The sequence below is a fragment of the Rousettus aegyptiacus genome, unplaced genomic scaffold (genome assembly GCF_014176215.1).
Source record: "Rousettus aegyptiacus isolate mRouAeg1 unplaced genomic scaffold, mRouAeg1.p scaffold_m13_p_3, whole genome shotgun sequence".
NCBI lineage: Eukaryota > Metazoa > Chordata > Mammalia > Chiroptera > Pteropodidae > Rousettus > Rousettus aegyptiacus.
Window position 1 is genome coordinate 148786468 of NW_023416306.1, and position 17723 is coordinate 148804190.

A 17723-nucleotide genomic window follows, 5' to 3' on the forward strand; every position below is an offset into this window, starting at 1 on the left:
AGGAACTATATAGATGCACATTTATGAGTGAAAACACCAAGCTGGATAGCAGTTCATCCCAAAGAGGGAAGGGAATGGGACAGGGGAGGCTGCCAGGGCCTCAGCTCTATAATGTTTATGGTCTTTGTGAACTGGACTCAAGAGCAGAAAATCTAGAAATGATGGCTGTAACCACCTGAGCCCTTGCAGGCCTTTCTAAACTTCCTTACCTCCAGCTAAACCATCTCATAAGGGTGCTGTGAGAATTAAATGAGTTAATATCTGTAGAACACTTAGAAACCTGCCCGGCCCATAGCACAATTCCGGGTTAGTCCATGCTGGAGGGAGAGAGTCTGCACACTCAGCTCCATAGTCCCAGATATAGTCCCTGGCCCACGAGTGGGCCTTAGCTGGGCCTTCTCCTGAACCAGCAGCTTCTGCAGAAAGGCAATGGGGGCAGGTCCCTCAACCAGCCTCCTCTGGACGCCACTGTGGCCTCGCTGCCTCTGCCAAACAGCCCCACTTAAAGGAGTTCCAAACGGGCCCACTGAACGAAGGACCCAGTGTGGCATTCCTTAATTTTTTAAGGAAGTTAACTATGAACAATGAACCTCTAAATCTACTATTGCGTAATTTAAAATAATAATAATAATAAGTGGCTTTTATTGGGGGTTAAGTTTGGAAAATGATCCATATTTCTAAAAACAGGCTTCAGGGTTTCATGGATGTGAAGATCACTCCAAACAGTCCCAGCCATGGGACGAAGGGCAGGAAACCGGGGTCTGGCCCCCACTTCCTCTCCTCCGGGAAAGCGAGATTCATGAGCCGCCTCCTCCAACTCCCAGGGCCAAGTCTGCAAAAGCACGCTGGGTTCCTGGAAAGAAAGCCTTTTCCAAAATATCGGGAACTACACTGGAAAGTGCCATTATGTATTATCTGGAGGATGTCTGCGGCGTTTGAAAGGGCACCACTCCTGTGCCAAAGTCAAGGCAGTGGCCAAAAACAACAGAGAGGCTATTCAGAGTGACACACACACACCCGGGCGCGCACATGTATACGCCCACTGAGACACACGCCCACACTCACTCACAGACTCAGACAGACATGGAGGTCAAGCCAGTGCACTAGTGGGACCTGGGCAAAAGGTGCTGCCCTTCCCCTCCCCCACTTCCCACCCCACCCCCCAGACCGTCACACTGTGTCCAGGCTTTGGAACTTAGAAGAATTAAGAGCCCTGCATCTCTCTGCATCTCCAAATTACAGGCTGTCCCATGTAGACATGTCTACATGGGACATGAGAAAAGATAGTCTGACTTACCGCACCCTCTCTGCCGCCTGTCTTCCCAGATGGAAGGCCAAGTTCCGTCGCCAGACCTGACTGAAGGAGCCCACTCACCTTGACATTCCCTCCCCTGGTGTCATTTCACCTACAGATGATCTGAAAATAGAGCTGACCACCACTCCATTCTCTGCCCATCAGTATTACAGATGGCTTTTTAAAAAAACGAATCTTCAGGCCCATAATCATGCTCCCCTGAAAGCCCTAGCCTGGCCTGGTCTCACAGGCTTGTGACCACCCCCTGAACAGCCCCCAGCAAAAATCACCCCAAGAAACAGGAAAAACAAGGCAGAGGAGGCAGCTTGTCAGAAAGCGCCCCCTCCCCGCCCTCACTGTGACTGCTGCTCTGCCCTCGGCTGAACCACTCGGGGCCTTAAACATAGACCCTGGGCACCAAGGTTCAAAGCTGGGAATCAGGAAGGGCATGTCCTCCCTTTGGCCTGGCCCACAGAGCTTAAACCCAAAACCGCTTACCACAGCCTAAGCCCCCAAGCTTTCCCTCACCAACTTTCTTAACAGTCTCAACACTTCCACAAGAACCTATAAGGTTTAACATGCACAGGCTTTTACAATCAAAATAAACACTGAGCCTCAGCTACCTGGTTCAAAGTCTCTTAGATTCCCCTGGTGACAAAAAAAAAGGGGGGGGGAGGGACCAACAGGAGCAGGTGATGCTGAAGGAGCCCACGTAGCAGAGGCAGAGACATGGCTGAATCTTAAAGCAGGATCGCCAGTCCCCAAAAGCAAGGGTCAGCTCTAGGGAGGCCACCTGGGACAGCGGGTGGCTCTCCAGGTTCAGGAGACCTGAGTTTATTCCTGACAGTTACTCCTTCTACTGAAAGCGTGGAGAGATATGACTAGAACCCTCCTTTACCTTTTCAACCAGGGAAAAAGAACTTCAGAAAGGTCCCTGCCCACCCATTTAGCCAGAGACTCTCCAAAGACCTGGATTCCAAACCAAGACTACCCATTCAGGCAGTGGGAGAGACTCTTAACTCCTCTGAGCCTAACTCGCCCTGTCTATGAAATGGAGATAGGACCTCACAAGTTGGCTCATCATGATTAATGGAAAGAAAACCACATGTGAAAGCACAAATGTTAAAAATCATGAATCACATAATGAGTACTTAATTATACACCATCTTGAGTTGTTCCTTTTTATTTCATTTATGCAAGTCTTGTTTCTCAATTAAAACATAAACTCCAGAATAGCAAAGGGTATATCTGTACTGGTTAATAGATAAGTTCCAAGGTCAATCCATCTGGCTTAATAGCTGGTCAATCTTGGGCAAGTTACTTAACCTCTCTGAGCCTCAATTTCCCTGTCGGTAAAACAAGGAAATTAACAGTACCTTCCTCAAAGGGTTATTCGACAGCCTGAGGTAATCCAAATCATGCAACTGTCAATCCAATTGAACTATTAGTCTTTTTACTTATTCGGGGAACTGAGACGTTCTTAATACTGGCTGGTTGGTTGTTTGATATAAAACAGATAACTCTCCTTTCCAGCCTTCCTTCTCACATCTTCTCTTCCCAGGAAGTAAACAGTATTTACATCACCTCCCAGATCTTGGACTTGTAAATGCTTTAAATCAAAACAAAAGGTTCCCTTTAAAGACCAAGGGTGCCAGCACCTTCATCCCCAGCCCTTCCTCACTGTGCAGTTGTGAGCCTGTCATTTTATATCTCTAAGCTCAGGATCTTCATCTATCAAGTATAATCATCCCACATACCTTACAAGGTTGTTGTGAATGTTTAAGAGGCTGCCGACAGAACACAGCAAACACAAAGGCCATGTACAAGACTGGTTGGTTTCTCTGTGCCCCCACACTCAACCCTGTGGATAATAGGGCGGGAGAGGACCCCACAACCCCTCAATGAAAAGCTAACCCCAGCCCGAAAGTAGCCTGCTGTAGCCAAGGACCAAGCAGGCAGTTTCCAGGGTAACAGCATCCTCTGCATCTACTCCCAATTTCCATCCGTGGTTGCCTGTTATTCTCCTCTCGCCTCTAAAGTGAGCTAAGTCACCTTTTCCAACTATTGCTAGGCAACCCAAGAGTGTGGTACAGCTGCCTACTAGGGGAGGACCCTGGCCCACCCCTCCACTCTCCAGGCCTCAGGCCCCCACCTTGGGGGTGGCAGAAGGTGAGAAGCAATTCCAGGCCAACAGGGTTTATGGACAGAGGTCCAGTGGGAAAACGAGGAAGTCCACCTCGCCTCTCCCACCTCAGCCTTCTGTTGGTCTGTGCGTATCTGTGATCTATTCTTAAGCAGTTTCCAGGAAAAGGACCACATCATGCTTTTTATAAAAGCTGCTCTTCTTGGTTATTCTCCTCTCCTCTTCTCCCACTCACTCACCATGAACCCAGATCCCTGACCTTTGTGTAAACGGGGAGGAAGAGGGAAAGCGGGACGCACAAAGGAGAGGGAGAGGGATGCGGATGGCAGAGAGCATCAGAAACTCCGGTGCAGGTGCTTAACTCTGGGAGGTGGGATGACAGGCAATCGTCATTTTCTTCTCTATGTTACTTATCATTTTCCAAGGGTTTTTTAATTGAGGTAATTATTATACCATAAAAGTCATCCATTTAAAGTATACGATTCAATGGTTTTTAGAATATTACCAAGGTTGCCAACCATCACAGCTATCTAATTCCAGAACATTTTAATCACTGAGTTTTGTTTTGTACGTCTGTCTGCCTTTCGTCAAATGTTCCTCGATGCGCAAGCGTTTGTTTTATAAGCTGCAGAGCAAAGTGGTGAGAAGGCAAACTCCAGATCCCAGCGCCACCTCTGGCGCGCTGTATAAATTTGGAAGAGTTATGTGGCTTCTCTGAACCAGTTCTCTCATCCGTGAAATGGGGTGACAGGAGCACCCACCTCACAGGACCGGATGTGTCAAATGCATATAGAGTTCTCAGGACAGTGCCTGATACTTAGCACGTGTTCAGAAAGAGTGAGCAGCTATGATTATTATAAGAAAAAATTAAAAAAAAAAAAATCCAGTCCTGATCCTGGCTCTAGTCTGTGAAAAAATGACCCTGCCCAGGCTGCCAGAGACCACCGTAGTTTTTGCTGATTTGTCTGCAGATCAGCTGGAACTGGACTAAGGCCTTGCCACTCCCGCCCATCACCTCTGCAACCATGGCGCTATCTGCGGTGGCTGGATGGGCACACGGAAGGGGCAGGTTGGGGCCACAACGGCTGCCGACCTGGCTTTGGGTCCCATGCATCACAACGCTGCACTCATGGTGCCCTGCACATGGAGATCCTGCTGGATGATCCCCAGGCAGGACACGATGGGGGAGAGCAGGTGAGACAGGGCAGAGTGCACCTGACCAGCCCTCTACTTATGTTTACCCCCTACCTGCTGAGAAGGATGAATTCGGGGGCTCAATGCTCAGCCTGAGAACCAGTGAGAAATATGAGCCAGATGTTAAGAGGAAGGTAGGTTTCCAGGGTGGCTCTGAGCCCTGGCTTGCTGAGTCTCCCGCCCCCAATACTCCTGGCCCCAGTCTGGGCCAGATATGGACAATCAGTTCTTTGGATGCTGGCACCTCAGCGAATGGGGACAGAACTCTGGAATGAATCATGAGTCTGAATGGGGTGACCGTCTGGCCAGGACTAAGAAAGCAGGCGAAGGGGGTTTCCTCTGCCCACGGCCTCTTGGCCATGACCTCACTGGGAAGCTGCTGGGCTCTGGGACTGCTCTAGTGTCCTTAGTGAGTAACTCGGCCCAGCTCAGGGACCCTTCTGCAGAGATGTAGGCTGTGGTCACACGGCAGCCTTGACAACAGCAGGGCCAGTGAGGAAGGTGCCCTCATACCACAGCCCCTCGGCCACACCAAGGTCCCAGGAAAACTGGGAGGGTCACACGCATGGAAGCAGCTCGTGCGGGGTTAAAGGGCTGAGACGCACAGAGGTGTGGGGCTCCAGGACCCAGCCTGAGAGCTGTACGGATCAGCCAGGCCTCTCGGAAAGGTGAGAGGTCAGCTCTGAGAGGGACAAAGAGAATGGGAAAGGACAAGTGAGAATAAGAGGGGTGTTCCCCAGCCCACGGCAGCTTGCAGGCCTTGCAAGGATGACACGCCATTGCCCCTGCCCTGCCCTTCCAGTCTTCTCCTTTCTCCCCTCCTGTCCTACCCTCCTTCGCACGCGCGCGCGCGCGCACACACACACACACACACACACACACACACAGAGTCTAGCTGCCAGGGAGAGGGAAGGCTTCCCAGCAGAACCTTCGAGTCCTGTCTATCGTTGGAGATGAAGCTCAAATGCCTCCAGCCTTTCAGCTTCTCCATCACACAGGTCGCAGTGCTGGCTCCTGCCCACGGCATTTGTCTTGGCCACGCTTCTGTCTTTCTGGTTCCCTCTCCACCCAAACCCTGATTCCCATGACCCCACATGGGCATAGCACCTGATACCTAGGAGAGGTTCAATCAGTGTTCATTGACAGACTCCACAAAGAGAAACTGTCAGTGTTCTTACCCTATAAGGGACTAGAAGGTGGAGGAACAGAGCACCTGCTCTTCCCTACACACACACAGCAACAGGTCTGTGACTAGGTCGTTTCAGGCTGGAACTGCCCCGCCTAGGCTCCAGACCTACAGGAGGCACTAGGTCTTGTGTGACAAATCCTCACGCCAGGTTTATGGTTTGTCCAGGCGTGGCCGAACGCCTGGACAAACCATAAACCTGGCCAAGCGCCCAATCCCAGGCCTTCCTTGAGAAGAGGGAAATGGGAAGCCCAAATTCCAACCACAAACCCCAAACTATAAGAAGCCCATTTGGTCTGACCTCCTCACACTCAGAACTGCTCCACAAGGAAAGTCCCAGGGGTCAGGGCCTTCTCCCGCCCCCACCCACTGGGCACAGCCTTCAGCTCCACCTTGAGGAGTGAGACTTCAGGAAATGAGTTTCTTCCTTTTCCATTTGAAAAGATTGATGACCAAGGATTCCTCAAGAAGAGCCTGCTAGCCTCTTACTCCTACCAGCCCAACAGCCCCTCCAAGTCCCATCATTCTTCAAAACTGGAAAGCCTGGATCTCAGTGCACTCCAGGCCTTCTCACACCTGTCAGGAGGCCTAGGCGGCAGTCAGAAGCAGCCCGCCTGCCTGGTCCAGGCCAGCTGGCCTCCACAGCTGGGATGTTCCAGGCCCCTATCCATCTCTCCTTCAGGCTTTGTCAATCATTTTGCCATCCAGTGGGACACCTGTTCTCAGCACAGCCACGAAGGACAGGCTTTGTAGAGGAAGCAACTGTAACAGGTCCTGGAGCAAAGCAGGCCTGAGTAAGTGCTGAGAGGTGAGGGGGGGACCTGCTATTTAGCAGTAGGGTCTGAAGACACCCCTGAGTTGTCTCTTTCAGATGAAATTCATATTTTGAGGTTATTTTACCTGTTCTATAACAATCTGACAAGCACTTTAACATGCATCCCTTCATTCTGGATACCCAGGCAGTAGGAAAAAGGTGAACAAGGACTTCATACTATTGTACAGGTGAAAGGACCGAGAAGTCAGAGAGGTCAAGTGACACTGAATGAGCCAGAGCTGACTTCGGAGTCAGAGGTCAAGAACAACACAACTCTCACACATTCCTAGGCAACGCTGGCTTCTTCAAAGATAGGTTTATATACTACATCTGTCTCAAAGCATATCTCAAAGGCCATAAAAACTCTTGTTCCCCAAAATTGTTAACATTTATTGAGCACTTGCTATCTGCTAGATGCTATGCTAAATTCCCCCATGCACATTACTTGGTTTAAACCTCCACTCAACTATATCAGGCAGGAATGATTATTATTCTCCATTTCTCCACTGGTATCATCAGGTACAGAGCAGGTAAGTGAAGGGGCAGAGACTTGAACCCAGTGTGCCCGGCGCATGCCGATCTGCAGAAGCTGGAGCCAGATAAAGCCCCAGGATGGGGTGGTTTATCTGGAATGTAAAGCATTTCATCCCTATCTCCATCCCCAGCCCTGAGTTAGGAGCATGACACCATTTATCCAATTATTTCTTGACCTCCTACAAGAGGCCTGACTCTGTGCTAGGCACTAGGGATTCAGCAGAGGAGAGGAGAGGCTGGGTCCTACGTCCATGGACACCGGCATGGGGTGAGGCAGGCGGAAATGAGGGCAGGGGCATGAGGATTGACACTGGAGCCGAAGCTCTCTTCTCACAGGTTTTGTTTCCGCCAAGCATAATTCTGGTTTTCGGACTCCGAACCTTCAGAGCAGGCAGGTGTCCTTTCCACCCCATTCACAGCAGTCCTCTACCCTGATCAGTGGCCTTGAATAGCTCCTGTAATGGTCGCACAGGCCAGAAGCAAATGTAAACAAGGCAGCTTCTCTTCCTGCGACTGGGCATGACAACCTGGCTTGACATGGGTGCCAAATTAGGACATGGGCCTAGTTACAACCACATTCTTACACCTGCCTGGGCCACCTCTCTGTTTCAACATTCATTAGCTCAACAAATATCGATTAAGCTCTTACATGTAAAAAAAAAAAAAAAAAAAACAGGGCTGCCACCTGTGAAAATACACATTAAACCAGAGCCTCTAGGATTTAAGGAGAAAGAATAAAATTTAACAGCAGAGGTGCCATTTTACATATCTTCTCCCGTCAACCCAGCAGTGTGTGTATGCGAGGAGGTTCTTAGCTCCTTTTTATAAGTAAGGAATGGGAGGCTAACAGAGGTTAAGTAACTTGCCCAAAGCCACAAGCCTGAAAGTGTAGAGGCAGGATACTACTCAAAGTCGATGTCTCTCTAGCCTGTCTGTTACCTGCACACACATAAACATAAAGGCATGCGCAAGATCCACATAAGGGAATAAACTGGGGACTATGGTCAACCCAGAAAGATGGGCATTCAGACCTGCTGCCCCTAGGATAGGTGGCTTTGGAGCTCAGCCTCGAAGGTCAGCAAGACCGAGAAAGCCAGTAACTCCTCTAATTCACTGCATTTTGTGTCTGGAGCCCGAGAGCCCACCCTGGTGAACTCTGCACTGAAGCATTCTTTGAAGAAGGGACAAGCCAAGGCCGACTCACTGCAAACTCTTGAGTCATGCCTTCTGCCTGCACAGACTTCTACCTACAGCTGCATCAGGCATCACCATTCACCAGGGAAGTGCTTCCTACCACCTCATTTAATCTGATCCTTGTAAGAGCCGGGGGGGGGGGGGGGGGGGGGGGGCGGGCGGCTGGGGGAGGAAGTAGCAGGGCAGGAATACAGCCCCTTTAGAGAGGAGAAAACAGAATGGAGATGTCACAGGAACACACACCTCCTCTGTCTTGTCCAGCGCTCTATCCCCAGCACCTCAAACCATGCCTGGCAAAGAGTAGGTGCTCCAAAAGTATTTGCTGAATGATCTAATAAAAGCTCAGAGAAGTGAAATGACTGCCTGGTATCTCGCAAATAGTTGTTTGTACCAGGGCTAAAAACAGGATCTTCAGCCTCCCACCCAGTGGCCTTTGTATCCCACTGCACTGTGTCCTCCTCCCCCCGCCAACCCTCACTCTCCTGCCTCCACCTGGAATGGTCAGGCTGTCCATTTGTCAGCTCTGGTCTCACTCAATTTTTGCCTCCCAGGGTCGGCAGGGAGGGTGCCAAAAGCAACGAGTTACTTTAAGTCTGAAGCTCCACAGGTACTACTACTTCTTTATGTCCCGCTGAGAACTAGGTGAAATTTATAAATGAGGAAACTGAGGTCCATGTACAGTAAGAGAATTCGTGGCAGAAAAAAAAAACCTTTAGACCAGATTTTCAGAGTCAGGCCAGCAGACTGTAACGTGCCCCACCACCCCCTCCACCAACCCCACCAAAGCAGGGACTGGCGCCCTTAGGTCCAGAGATCCTGGCAGGTTCTGGATGCCAGGACTTGGCCCAACTTTCCTGCCTCCCTCACCAACAAGGGACAAGTGAGGGGAAGCTGCGTACCCCAAACGTGGCTGCATCCCAGCCTCAGCACACACCAGCCTGGGACTCCGGGCTAGTTACTTCCCCCTCTGCCCCTCATTTCCTCATCCTCTTGTGCACCTAGTTCACAGAGTTATTGGGAGTAACAACTGAAACAATGTATGTGACAAGATCAGAACAATGCCTGGCACACATCAGCCAATGCCAGCTCTGGGAACTGTTGAGTGTGCCCTGTGGATTACCAAATTTCCCAAATGACCCTGTTCCCACCTGTCTCCCCAGAGGCCTGGACACACCCACACCACCCGGGCCAGAGATTTATGAATATATATGAAGAGAGAGACCATCATTTTTCTGCCCAACTACATTTAACATTCATTCATTGACTTGAGAATATTGACTACTAGGTACAGGTCCAGTGCTCCATGCTGCGGAGATAAGACTTTCTGCCCCCCAGGAACTTAGTCCTTCCACATTCCTTAAACAGGCCTAATTCCTAATTCTTGGGCAGTCCTGTCACTCTAAACCTTCCCCGGCACACAGTAAGTAGGTGCTCAGTACTCCACATAGAAGATGCCAAGACATCCACCACTCTAATCCCACTGCTCTTATCCAATTCAAAATCTATTCTCAAGAAGGCTTCACCCTGAAATTTTAAAGGGTCCCTCTGCCTTGTCCCCACCGGAATATCTCAATTACCCTCTCCATTCTCACTCCAACAGCCCAATTGTCTCAGGAAGTAAGTGGGTGAGTGCGGGGTCTTTCATAGCTCTCCCCCAGCTCTTCCAGAGGGGGCCCACAGGAAGAGGAAGAGGGGTGTTTAAGCAACCGCCGCATTTCAAAGAAGTCAGCTCAAAGCCGGGGGACCTTTCAGTGTCGTGGTATAGGGCTGGGCCCAGCAGAAACTGGCCTGGGTCTCAGGTCGCCAGGCTTTAAGGAAGCTCTTTGTGCGTGTGTTTTAAATTACCTCTGCTTGTCTGATGAAGTGAGTAAAAGGGCTTAGGATTCCTGAGTGAGCTAATACAGGATGCCTCTGGCTGAAAAAAAACTTCAGTCGGCTCCCTAAACTCCCCCCCCTTTTAAGTTTAAAAAAGGGAATGAATGTTACCATTTTTGGACATGAGCGTTCTCCCTCAAGCCCAGCCCTAACCGCACTATCCAGAGGGACGCGCGCCATCCTGTCCCCCCCCCCACCACCCATTCCCAGATCAGGCGGGGGGGGGGGGGCGGGGGGGAGCAAGAGGGATGAAACGAGGAGGGACCGGATGGGAGCGGGCAGCGGGGGAGGAGGCGGGGGGGGGGTTGTTCAGGGTACGTGGCTGCCTGGGGCAAGAGCTCACCGCGCAGGCAGGAAGCAAAGGCACGGTTGGGGCGCCCTCCCCCCACCAAAAGAGTGGTTTCTGACCTCTTCCTGCCACCGGCCACTGTGCCGGAGTCCCATCGCCGGCTGCGAGCCTAGTCCCGGCGGCGGAGTGAGCACCCCGTACACGGAGCCTGGGACGCGGCTTGGTGGCTAAGCAGGGATCCCCAATGAGTGACCCCAAATACCCACGGAGACAATCCTCTGCCCTGGAGCCTCTCAACTCAGATCAAGTTGGCCAAATTCGCCTTCTCCCAGGAAGGAGTAGGGGTCAGAAGGGCAGGACGTAGACGCAAGCCCACCTCCGCTTGCAGCTACCAACCTGAGTTAATCAATAAAATGGTTTGCAGTCCTGACCCCGCCCCCACACGGCCCGCTGGGGGCCTGCATAGATCCCTGGGTTTTCTCGGCCCAAACCCCATTCTAGCAGGTCCACCTCCAGGCTGAACGGGAGGTGACTGCCAGCCCCTCCGGCGCCTGCTTTCCCCTCGGTGTGCGAGCTGGGATGCGCAGTCCTATGCAGCTTGCCCCCTCCAGGTACCTAGCCCAGGGCGACCAGGAAGGGCGCTGCCACCGCACGCCATCTGGAGAGGCGGCCAGGGGGCGGAGAAGGGAAGGGAAAATCGATCCCGAGCAGCAGCCACGGATCCTGGGGCTCAGTCCCAACCTCAGGAGCACCGCCCCCGCGCCCTGCCCACGCGGGGACCGTGCGGCAGCAGCCGGGTGGCCTGGATCACCGGCCCCAAGAAGACCTGCCCGCCGGCGGCCCCACCTCCCCGCCCTCAGGCCGCACGTTCGCGGGCTCCAGGGCAGGGGCGCTCCGCCTTCCGCCCCGCGCCTGTAACCCAACACCCCACCTAGCACGGCCGCGCATCCCCCCGCCCCCGCCTGTGCGCGCCTGGAAGCCGTTCCGAGTCCCGAGCAGCTAGCGCAGCAGGCCGAGCTGGTCGGAATGGGGGGTCTGCGGCGGGCCGGGATGGCTGCTGACCTTCCTCTGCTGCTTCTCCCAGGCCGGGTCCAGTAGCAGGTCTCGATCCCAGTCCTCTTCGGGCTGCATGTAGTCATTGGTTTGCTGGGAATCATAATGGTCCATGATGGTGCGCGCGTGCTAGGGGCTGGATTTCTTCCTCCACCTTCTCTCCTGGCGGCAGCGGCTGCCCCGGCGTGGGGAGGGAGTCGGGCCGGGCTGGGCTGGGTTGGACTGGCGGGGCCGGGCTAGTTCCCCTGCGCCCGGTTCCGCCGCGGCGCTGCTTGCGAAGGTGGCTGCTGGCGGCGGCGGCGGCGGCGGCGGCTTGAGCTTGCGAACTGCCTGCCTCGGGGAGGGCGCTCGGACCTAATCTCCACGCACACTGAGCGGGGCGGACACACTCGCGCTGCGGGAGCCAGGCGGCGGGGGCGGAGGGAAGGGGCAGAGCCCTCCCGAGGTTCTCCATTGGCCAGGCCGAGTTGCCCAAACTTCCCCCCATCGCCTCTCATTGGGAATTCCTGGCATCCGTCAGCCGGGCCGCGGCGCATATAGGTGGACTGGGCGGCCCCTTCCCAGCGCGCACGCCCCCGCCCACTCCCCGGGTTCCCACTCCCTCGCGGCTCATGTGACAACAGCTTAAGCTGAACGGGACCGAAGCCGGGGGACGCCTCCTCGAGCTTGGGGACCGAGTGGCAGCGCGCTCCGAAGCCCCAGGAGCCGCCGGGGATTGGACACGCTCCCCGCCCGCGGGAAGGCCCCGAACTCCTGCGCGCCGGCTTTATATTGCTCTCCCAAAAGCGTTCCAAATCCAGGCGGCCAGGGGCAGGAGAAGGGACGCGAGGAAATCCGAAAAATATTTCATTTTCTCTTTCCCAGGGTTCGAAGAGGCCGGTACCCAAGGAAAGGGGCGGGGAATGCGGGAATGGAAAGGAATTTCCTGGGAATTTCCTGACTCCACAGCCCTCACCGCCTCAGCCCTGCCAGGACCGCTTGGCCAACCCCTGTCCAGGAGCCAGGTTTCTTACCGGCCATCAGCGCTCTGAGGCCACAGAGCTTTCCCGCCTCGCCGCAGTGTCCTTTTTGGCCCGTCCTCGGGCTCTGGGCACTGCTTCGTTGCGGGGCTTCCCACGTGGTGGCTACGACGCCCAGCTTCCCCGGATCACCTGCGGGTCCCCGCAGGCTGGTGGGGTCGGACCTACCCTCAGACACACCGGGCAGCATCCTGAAAACTGAGAGAGGGGGCCCAGAGTGATCTACCTATTCCATGCCTCCCCCCTCTGCTCGTTACACATACCTGACAGGTGAGGAGACTGAGCGGCTCAAGGAGTTGCGCTTGAAAAGAGATTTAGCAGGTTCCCCAGGCCAAACCCTTAACCTTATGCCGACAAAGCGTATTATTATTAGAGGAGGAAGGAGGGCAAGATTGACTAAACACCTCCAACTTCTTAGTGCCTGTCTGGGCTTCCTTCCTCAGCCCTAGATAGTAAGAGGGTCTAAACATCTGCCCCAGGAGTGATAGACACCTAGAAGAGGCAGGCCTCACAACCTGGTGGGCTCCCCTGAGGGACCCTGAGACTGAAGAACAGCTGTAAGTAGACCTCCAATAGCCTATGCACATAGTAGTGCTTAATTTATATTTGGCCCTATGGATAGCTGAGTCAGCTGCAAAAAGGCAAGTGTGGGAGTCCAGAGGTAAGTGAAGGAGCTAAAGGGAAAAGCTCACTGACAGGAAGGGCCATGAATTAGGATACTTGAAAGGCCACAGATAGAAAAGGTGAAGGTAGTGGCCCTGACTCAGACGAGCCAGCTGCTGCTGCTGTAAGCAGATATCCACGGTGGTGTCGTTCCACGCATCATTAGTGGATCTCACACGCTTATGCAAGTGCTCCGGGTCAGCCCTGTGACACCACAAGTCCCTGGCTGAGGAAGCATTGCTTCTGAGCTGCAGAGACAGCAGATTTATGGACTATTTTATAACCATTTCTAAACTATGGCTCTAAACCTAACATAAAGGGTAATGATGGTACTATATCCATCATTCGCTCAATAAATATTTGCTGAGCACCGTCTGTGTGTCAGGGGCTGTGCTAGATATTATGTATATAGAGATGAGAAAGACAATTTCTGCCCCTGTGCAGCCCAGCAGAGACAGATACAGAAAATAAAATATTCTGCAATGAAATGTAAGGAGATAGATCTGCCCAGGGGACTGTGAGGGCACAAAGGAGAAGCATTGAATCCAGCATGGGAAAGGCATCTCCAGGTATAATTTTTTGGAGGAGGTAAAATTCAAGTGAGCCTTTAAGAATAGGAGTCAGCCAGATAACGAGTGTGGGAAGTTATTCCAGGCAGAAGGAACAGTGTGAGTTAATACATGGGGGCAGGAAACTGCTTGGTGTAAAAGGAATGCCTAGCATTTCAGTGTGGCTAGACTAGAAATTCAAGGCTTGGAGGAGCAAGAGATGGGACTGAAGAGGTGGGAAGCAGCCAGACCATGAAGGCCTTGTGTGCTGTGTGAGGGGAACAAGGCTGGCTAGAAACTGGGACAATCGGTTGCAAAGCTGTTGCAATAATCCAGATAGAAATGGGGTCTTAGTCCATTTGGGCTACAATAACAAAATACCGTAGACTGGGCGACTTAAACCAAGGGTCCCCAAACCCCAGGCTGTGGACAGGTACCAGTCGGCGGCCTGTTAGGAACCAAGCCACACAGCAAGAAGTGAGCGGCTGGTCAGGGAGCAAGAAAAGCTTCATCTGTATTTACAGCCACTTCCCAGCGCTAGCATCACTGCCTCAGCTCCGCCTCAGACCAGCAGGCCAAAAAGGTTGGCAAAAAATAAACATTTATTTCTCACAGTTCTTGAGGCTAGGAAGTCCAAGAGCAGATTCAATGTCTGATGAGAACCTGATTCCTGGTTCACAGATGGCCATCGTCTCACTGTGTCCTCCTGTGGTAGAAGGGGTAGGAAGCTCTCTAGAGCCTCTTTTAAAAGGACACTAATCCCATTCATGAGGGCTCTGCTCTCATGACCTAATCACACTCCTAATACCATCACATCATGAGTTAGGATTTCAACATATAAATTCAAGAAGGACATGAACATTGAGTCTATAGAAAATGGAAAAGAGTGGATAGACAAGAAATAATTAGGAGATAAAACTAAGAGGCCTAGGAGTTTGGGTGTAAGGATGAGAGAGAGGAGTCTGTTGCTCTCAACAAAAGTCCAATATGGAACAGACTTCACCTATGTTATCCTATTTAAGCTCCACATATGAGGTAAGAACTGCCTCCATCTTACAGAGAAAACCAAGGAAGTCTCCACAAGGTAGCTTACTAGTCCAAAGTTACACAGATATATGTGACTCCTAAAACCATGCTTTTACCCCAGTGGTTCTCCACCCTCATTTAGTTTGGCATCCTCCTCCCAGGGGATATTTGGCAATGTATGGAGACATTTTTGGTTGTCACAGTTGATAGGTGACAACCATTGGCATCTAGTGGTTAGAGACCAAGGATGCTGCTGAACATCCTACAAAGGACAGGACAGTCTCCCCACAACAAAGAATGATCCAGCCCAAAATATCGATAGTGCCAAGGTTGAGAACTCGCTTTAACCATGGTTTCTAGTTTGAACTTCTGGTAAGTGGAGGAAGTACAATCAATTGAGATAAAGAATTTCAGTATTGGGAGTGGAATCTGAACTTGAAGTGCTCTGAGAATATCCAGATTCAGCTGTACAGCAAGCAGTTTACTGCATATTCCTCACCTCAGAAGAAACAACGATTTGAGAGTTATCTGCTTATAGGTGGTCATTACCACCACCATCATCCATGAAGAATGCCTAAGTGGAGCTGAGCAAGGGAAGAACCCAAAAGCAGCACTTAGAAAGGGAGTGTGAAGAACCAAAACCCCTGAGGGAGACAGAGGAAATGGTCAGCGGAACATGGAAAGCCTGGACCATATGGTGTCATGAAAGTCAAAGAACGGAAGTTTCAAAGTGAGAGGAACCAGCAGCATCAAATACATCACAAAAGTCTGGTAAGTAAGGCCTACAAGGTGCTCTTTGGATGTAACTGTTGAAAATTCCTTGGTTCTTTAAAACGAAGACAGTGAACATAGAAGGGAAAAAGAAATATTGGGCCGTAGCTAGAGGGGAACTAGAGTCAAAGGAGGAATTTTTTTTTTAATAGGAGAAACTTGGGTTGTTCATAGTCAGAGAGAAAGGATTCGATTGAGCAGAAAGGATTGAAAATGTAAGCTAAAGAAAGTTGAGAGATGGCACAAAGTTCTTGCAGAGACAGGCCCAGGTGGGTTCAAGAACACAGGCTAAAACATGGACCAATAAGAAGAGGAAACCCCTTATATTCTGAGAGAGTGGAGGGGAAGTAAGATGCATGAGGATGTCCATTAGTGTATGGGAAGTGGGTGAGAGAGTGGGTTGAAACAGTAACTGATGATCTTATCTTCTCAGCAGGGAGGAGACCCTGAGACATGGACCCAAGGTGATGAATTGACTAAGGACTCACTGATGGCCATCCCACTGGTGACACTATTCTATTTAATACCATCTTCTATAGAGAAAACAGAGTTACTAAATGTGTTGATTTTTTAGAGATGCCAACATGTATGCATATTACTACATCCATTAGTTTTTAAAATTGGAGTAACACAGTAAAATGCATTAATCGAGTGCACTAATCTTAAGCATAAAACTCGGTGAAATTTTACATGTGCCTACACCCACCTCAGGTTTTCTCATGCCCCTTCCTAATCTATACTCTCAGGCCACATAGGAAACCAGTATTCTGACTTCCTATCACCAACGATTATTTTTAGTTATTTTTGAACTCTATACGAATGGAATTATACAGTATATACACTGTGATTTCTGGATTTTTTACTCAATATCTATGAGATTTGGTTATTTTGTGGCTTACATTAGTAGCTAATTTTTGTGGTTTGTTTTTCCCTCTGTAGTAGTCCATTGATACATATATCGTAAGTAATTTATCCACTCTCCTGTTGGTAGGGATTTGCATTGTTTCCAGTTTGGAGTTACTACAAATAAAGCTGCCATAAACATTTTTATGTGTGATTTTAGTGAACATATGCATTCATTTCTCTTGAGTATATACCTAGGAATAGAATTGTTGTGTCATATGGTAGATATGTTTCATTTCAGTAGATAGTGCCAAACAGTTTTTCAAACTGGCTATAACAATTTACTCTCCAAGCAACAGGGTATAGGAATTTCAGTTGCTCTACATCCTCCACCACCCCACATTTTTTTTTTAAAAAATTTTAGCCGTTAAGATAGGTGAACAGTGGCCTCTTTTGAAAGGTTTAATATTTTCATATACTCATCGATCATTTGAATAAATAACTTCCATACCTATTGCCATTGATTCTGATAGCAATTGATTCTCAATTTATTAGCTGCTTGAGAAAAGGGATGATGGCATGGGTGCTTTATTAATTTCTCCAAATTTAATTAATTCAACAAATATTTATCAAGCAACTGTCCTCTGCCCAGCACCATGCTGGAGAGTAAAGATGCACAAACAGACAAGACAGATGTAAAGTCTCCCCCTCTTAGAACAGACATCAGATGCTTGACAGATAGTCCATGAATAATTGTTTGGGGAGGCTGTTTGGTTTGCTTTAGTGGGAAGCTGGAGCAGGTCTAGTTCATATGACTTTTCAATAAAAAAAAAAGTTTAAGAAAAACACATCTTAAAAAAAAAAATCCCTGGGATCATATGGGCAGCTAAAGCGGAGTGTGGTACAATCCTGAAGGAAAATGGGAGGCTTGCTCTGGGAACAATCCTGATTCCTTTCTTCCCAGAGGCTCAGCTTTTGTTGCCCTTTTTTAAATCCATCCTTTGGGTTTCTCAAGGAACTAAGATTGTGGGCAGAGTTTTTGACATTCCACTGGCCAGCGGGTGTTAATGTAGACTCAAGCAGTTTGTTCAGGTCAGTGACAGGAAAAAGAACACTAAAGGCCCTTCCACCAGCCAGGCATTTTCTCTGAAGCTGTTCAGAAAAAGTGGAGAATTCCTGACTCATCAGCAGCAGCTCTGAGACTCTAGCCCAACCCATTACCAGCACTCCAGGCAGCTGCTTCTGCCCTAGTCCAACCGGAGATGAGTCACCCAGAA

At 50.5% G+C, this 17723-nt stretch overlaps 1 protein-coding gene and 1 long non-coding RNA gene across 7 annotated transcripts in view; one reads left to right on the forward strand and one right to left on the reverse strand.

The window, feature by feature from the left end:
- ACTN1 (actinin alpha 1) overlaps positions 1-11948 on the reverse strand; it is an 89346-nt gene extending 77398 nt beyond the window's left edge. For 2 of the 4 annotated variants that reach the window (XM_016131280.2, XM_036239083.1), the window contains exon 1: positions 11586-11948. In XM_016131280.2, coding sequence (XP_015986766.2) covers positions 11586-11690 — 105 coding nt within the window. In that variant the 5' untranslated portion in view covers positions 11691-11948. The remainder of the gene's footprint in view (positions 1-11585) is intronic. The other 2 variants (XM_036239082.1, XM_036239084.1) reach the window with 2 other exon arrangements.
- Positions 10630-16651, forward strand: LOC118615036. 3 transcript variants are annotated; one of them, XR_004956293.1, is made up of 3 exons: positions 10630-11134; positions 12441-15603; positions 16037-16651. It is a non-coding gene; the product is annotated as an uncharacterized LOC118615036 (long non-coding RNA). The 3 variants fall into 3 exon arrangements; XR_004956292.1 differs by lacking the exon at positions 10630-11134 and having other exon boundaries at positions 12151-15603; XR_004956294.1 differs by lacking the exon at positions 10630-11134 and having other exon boundaries at positions 12151-15603; positions 16040-16651.
- Positions 16652-17723: the final 1072 nt, after the last annotated feature.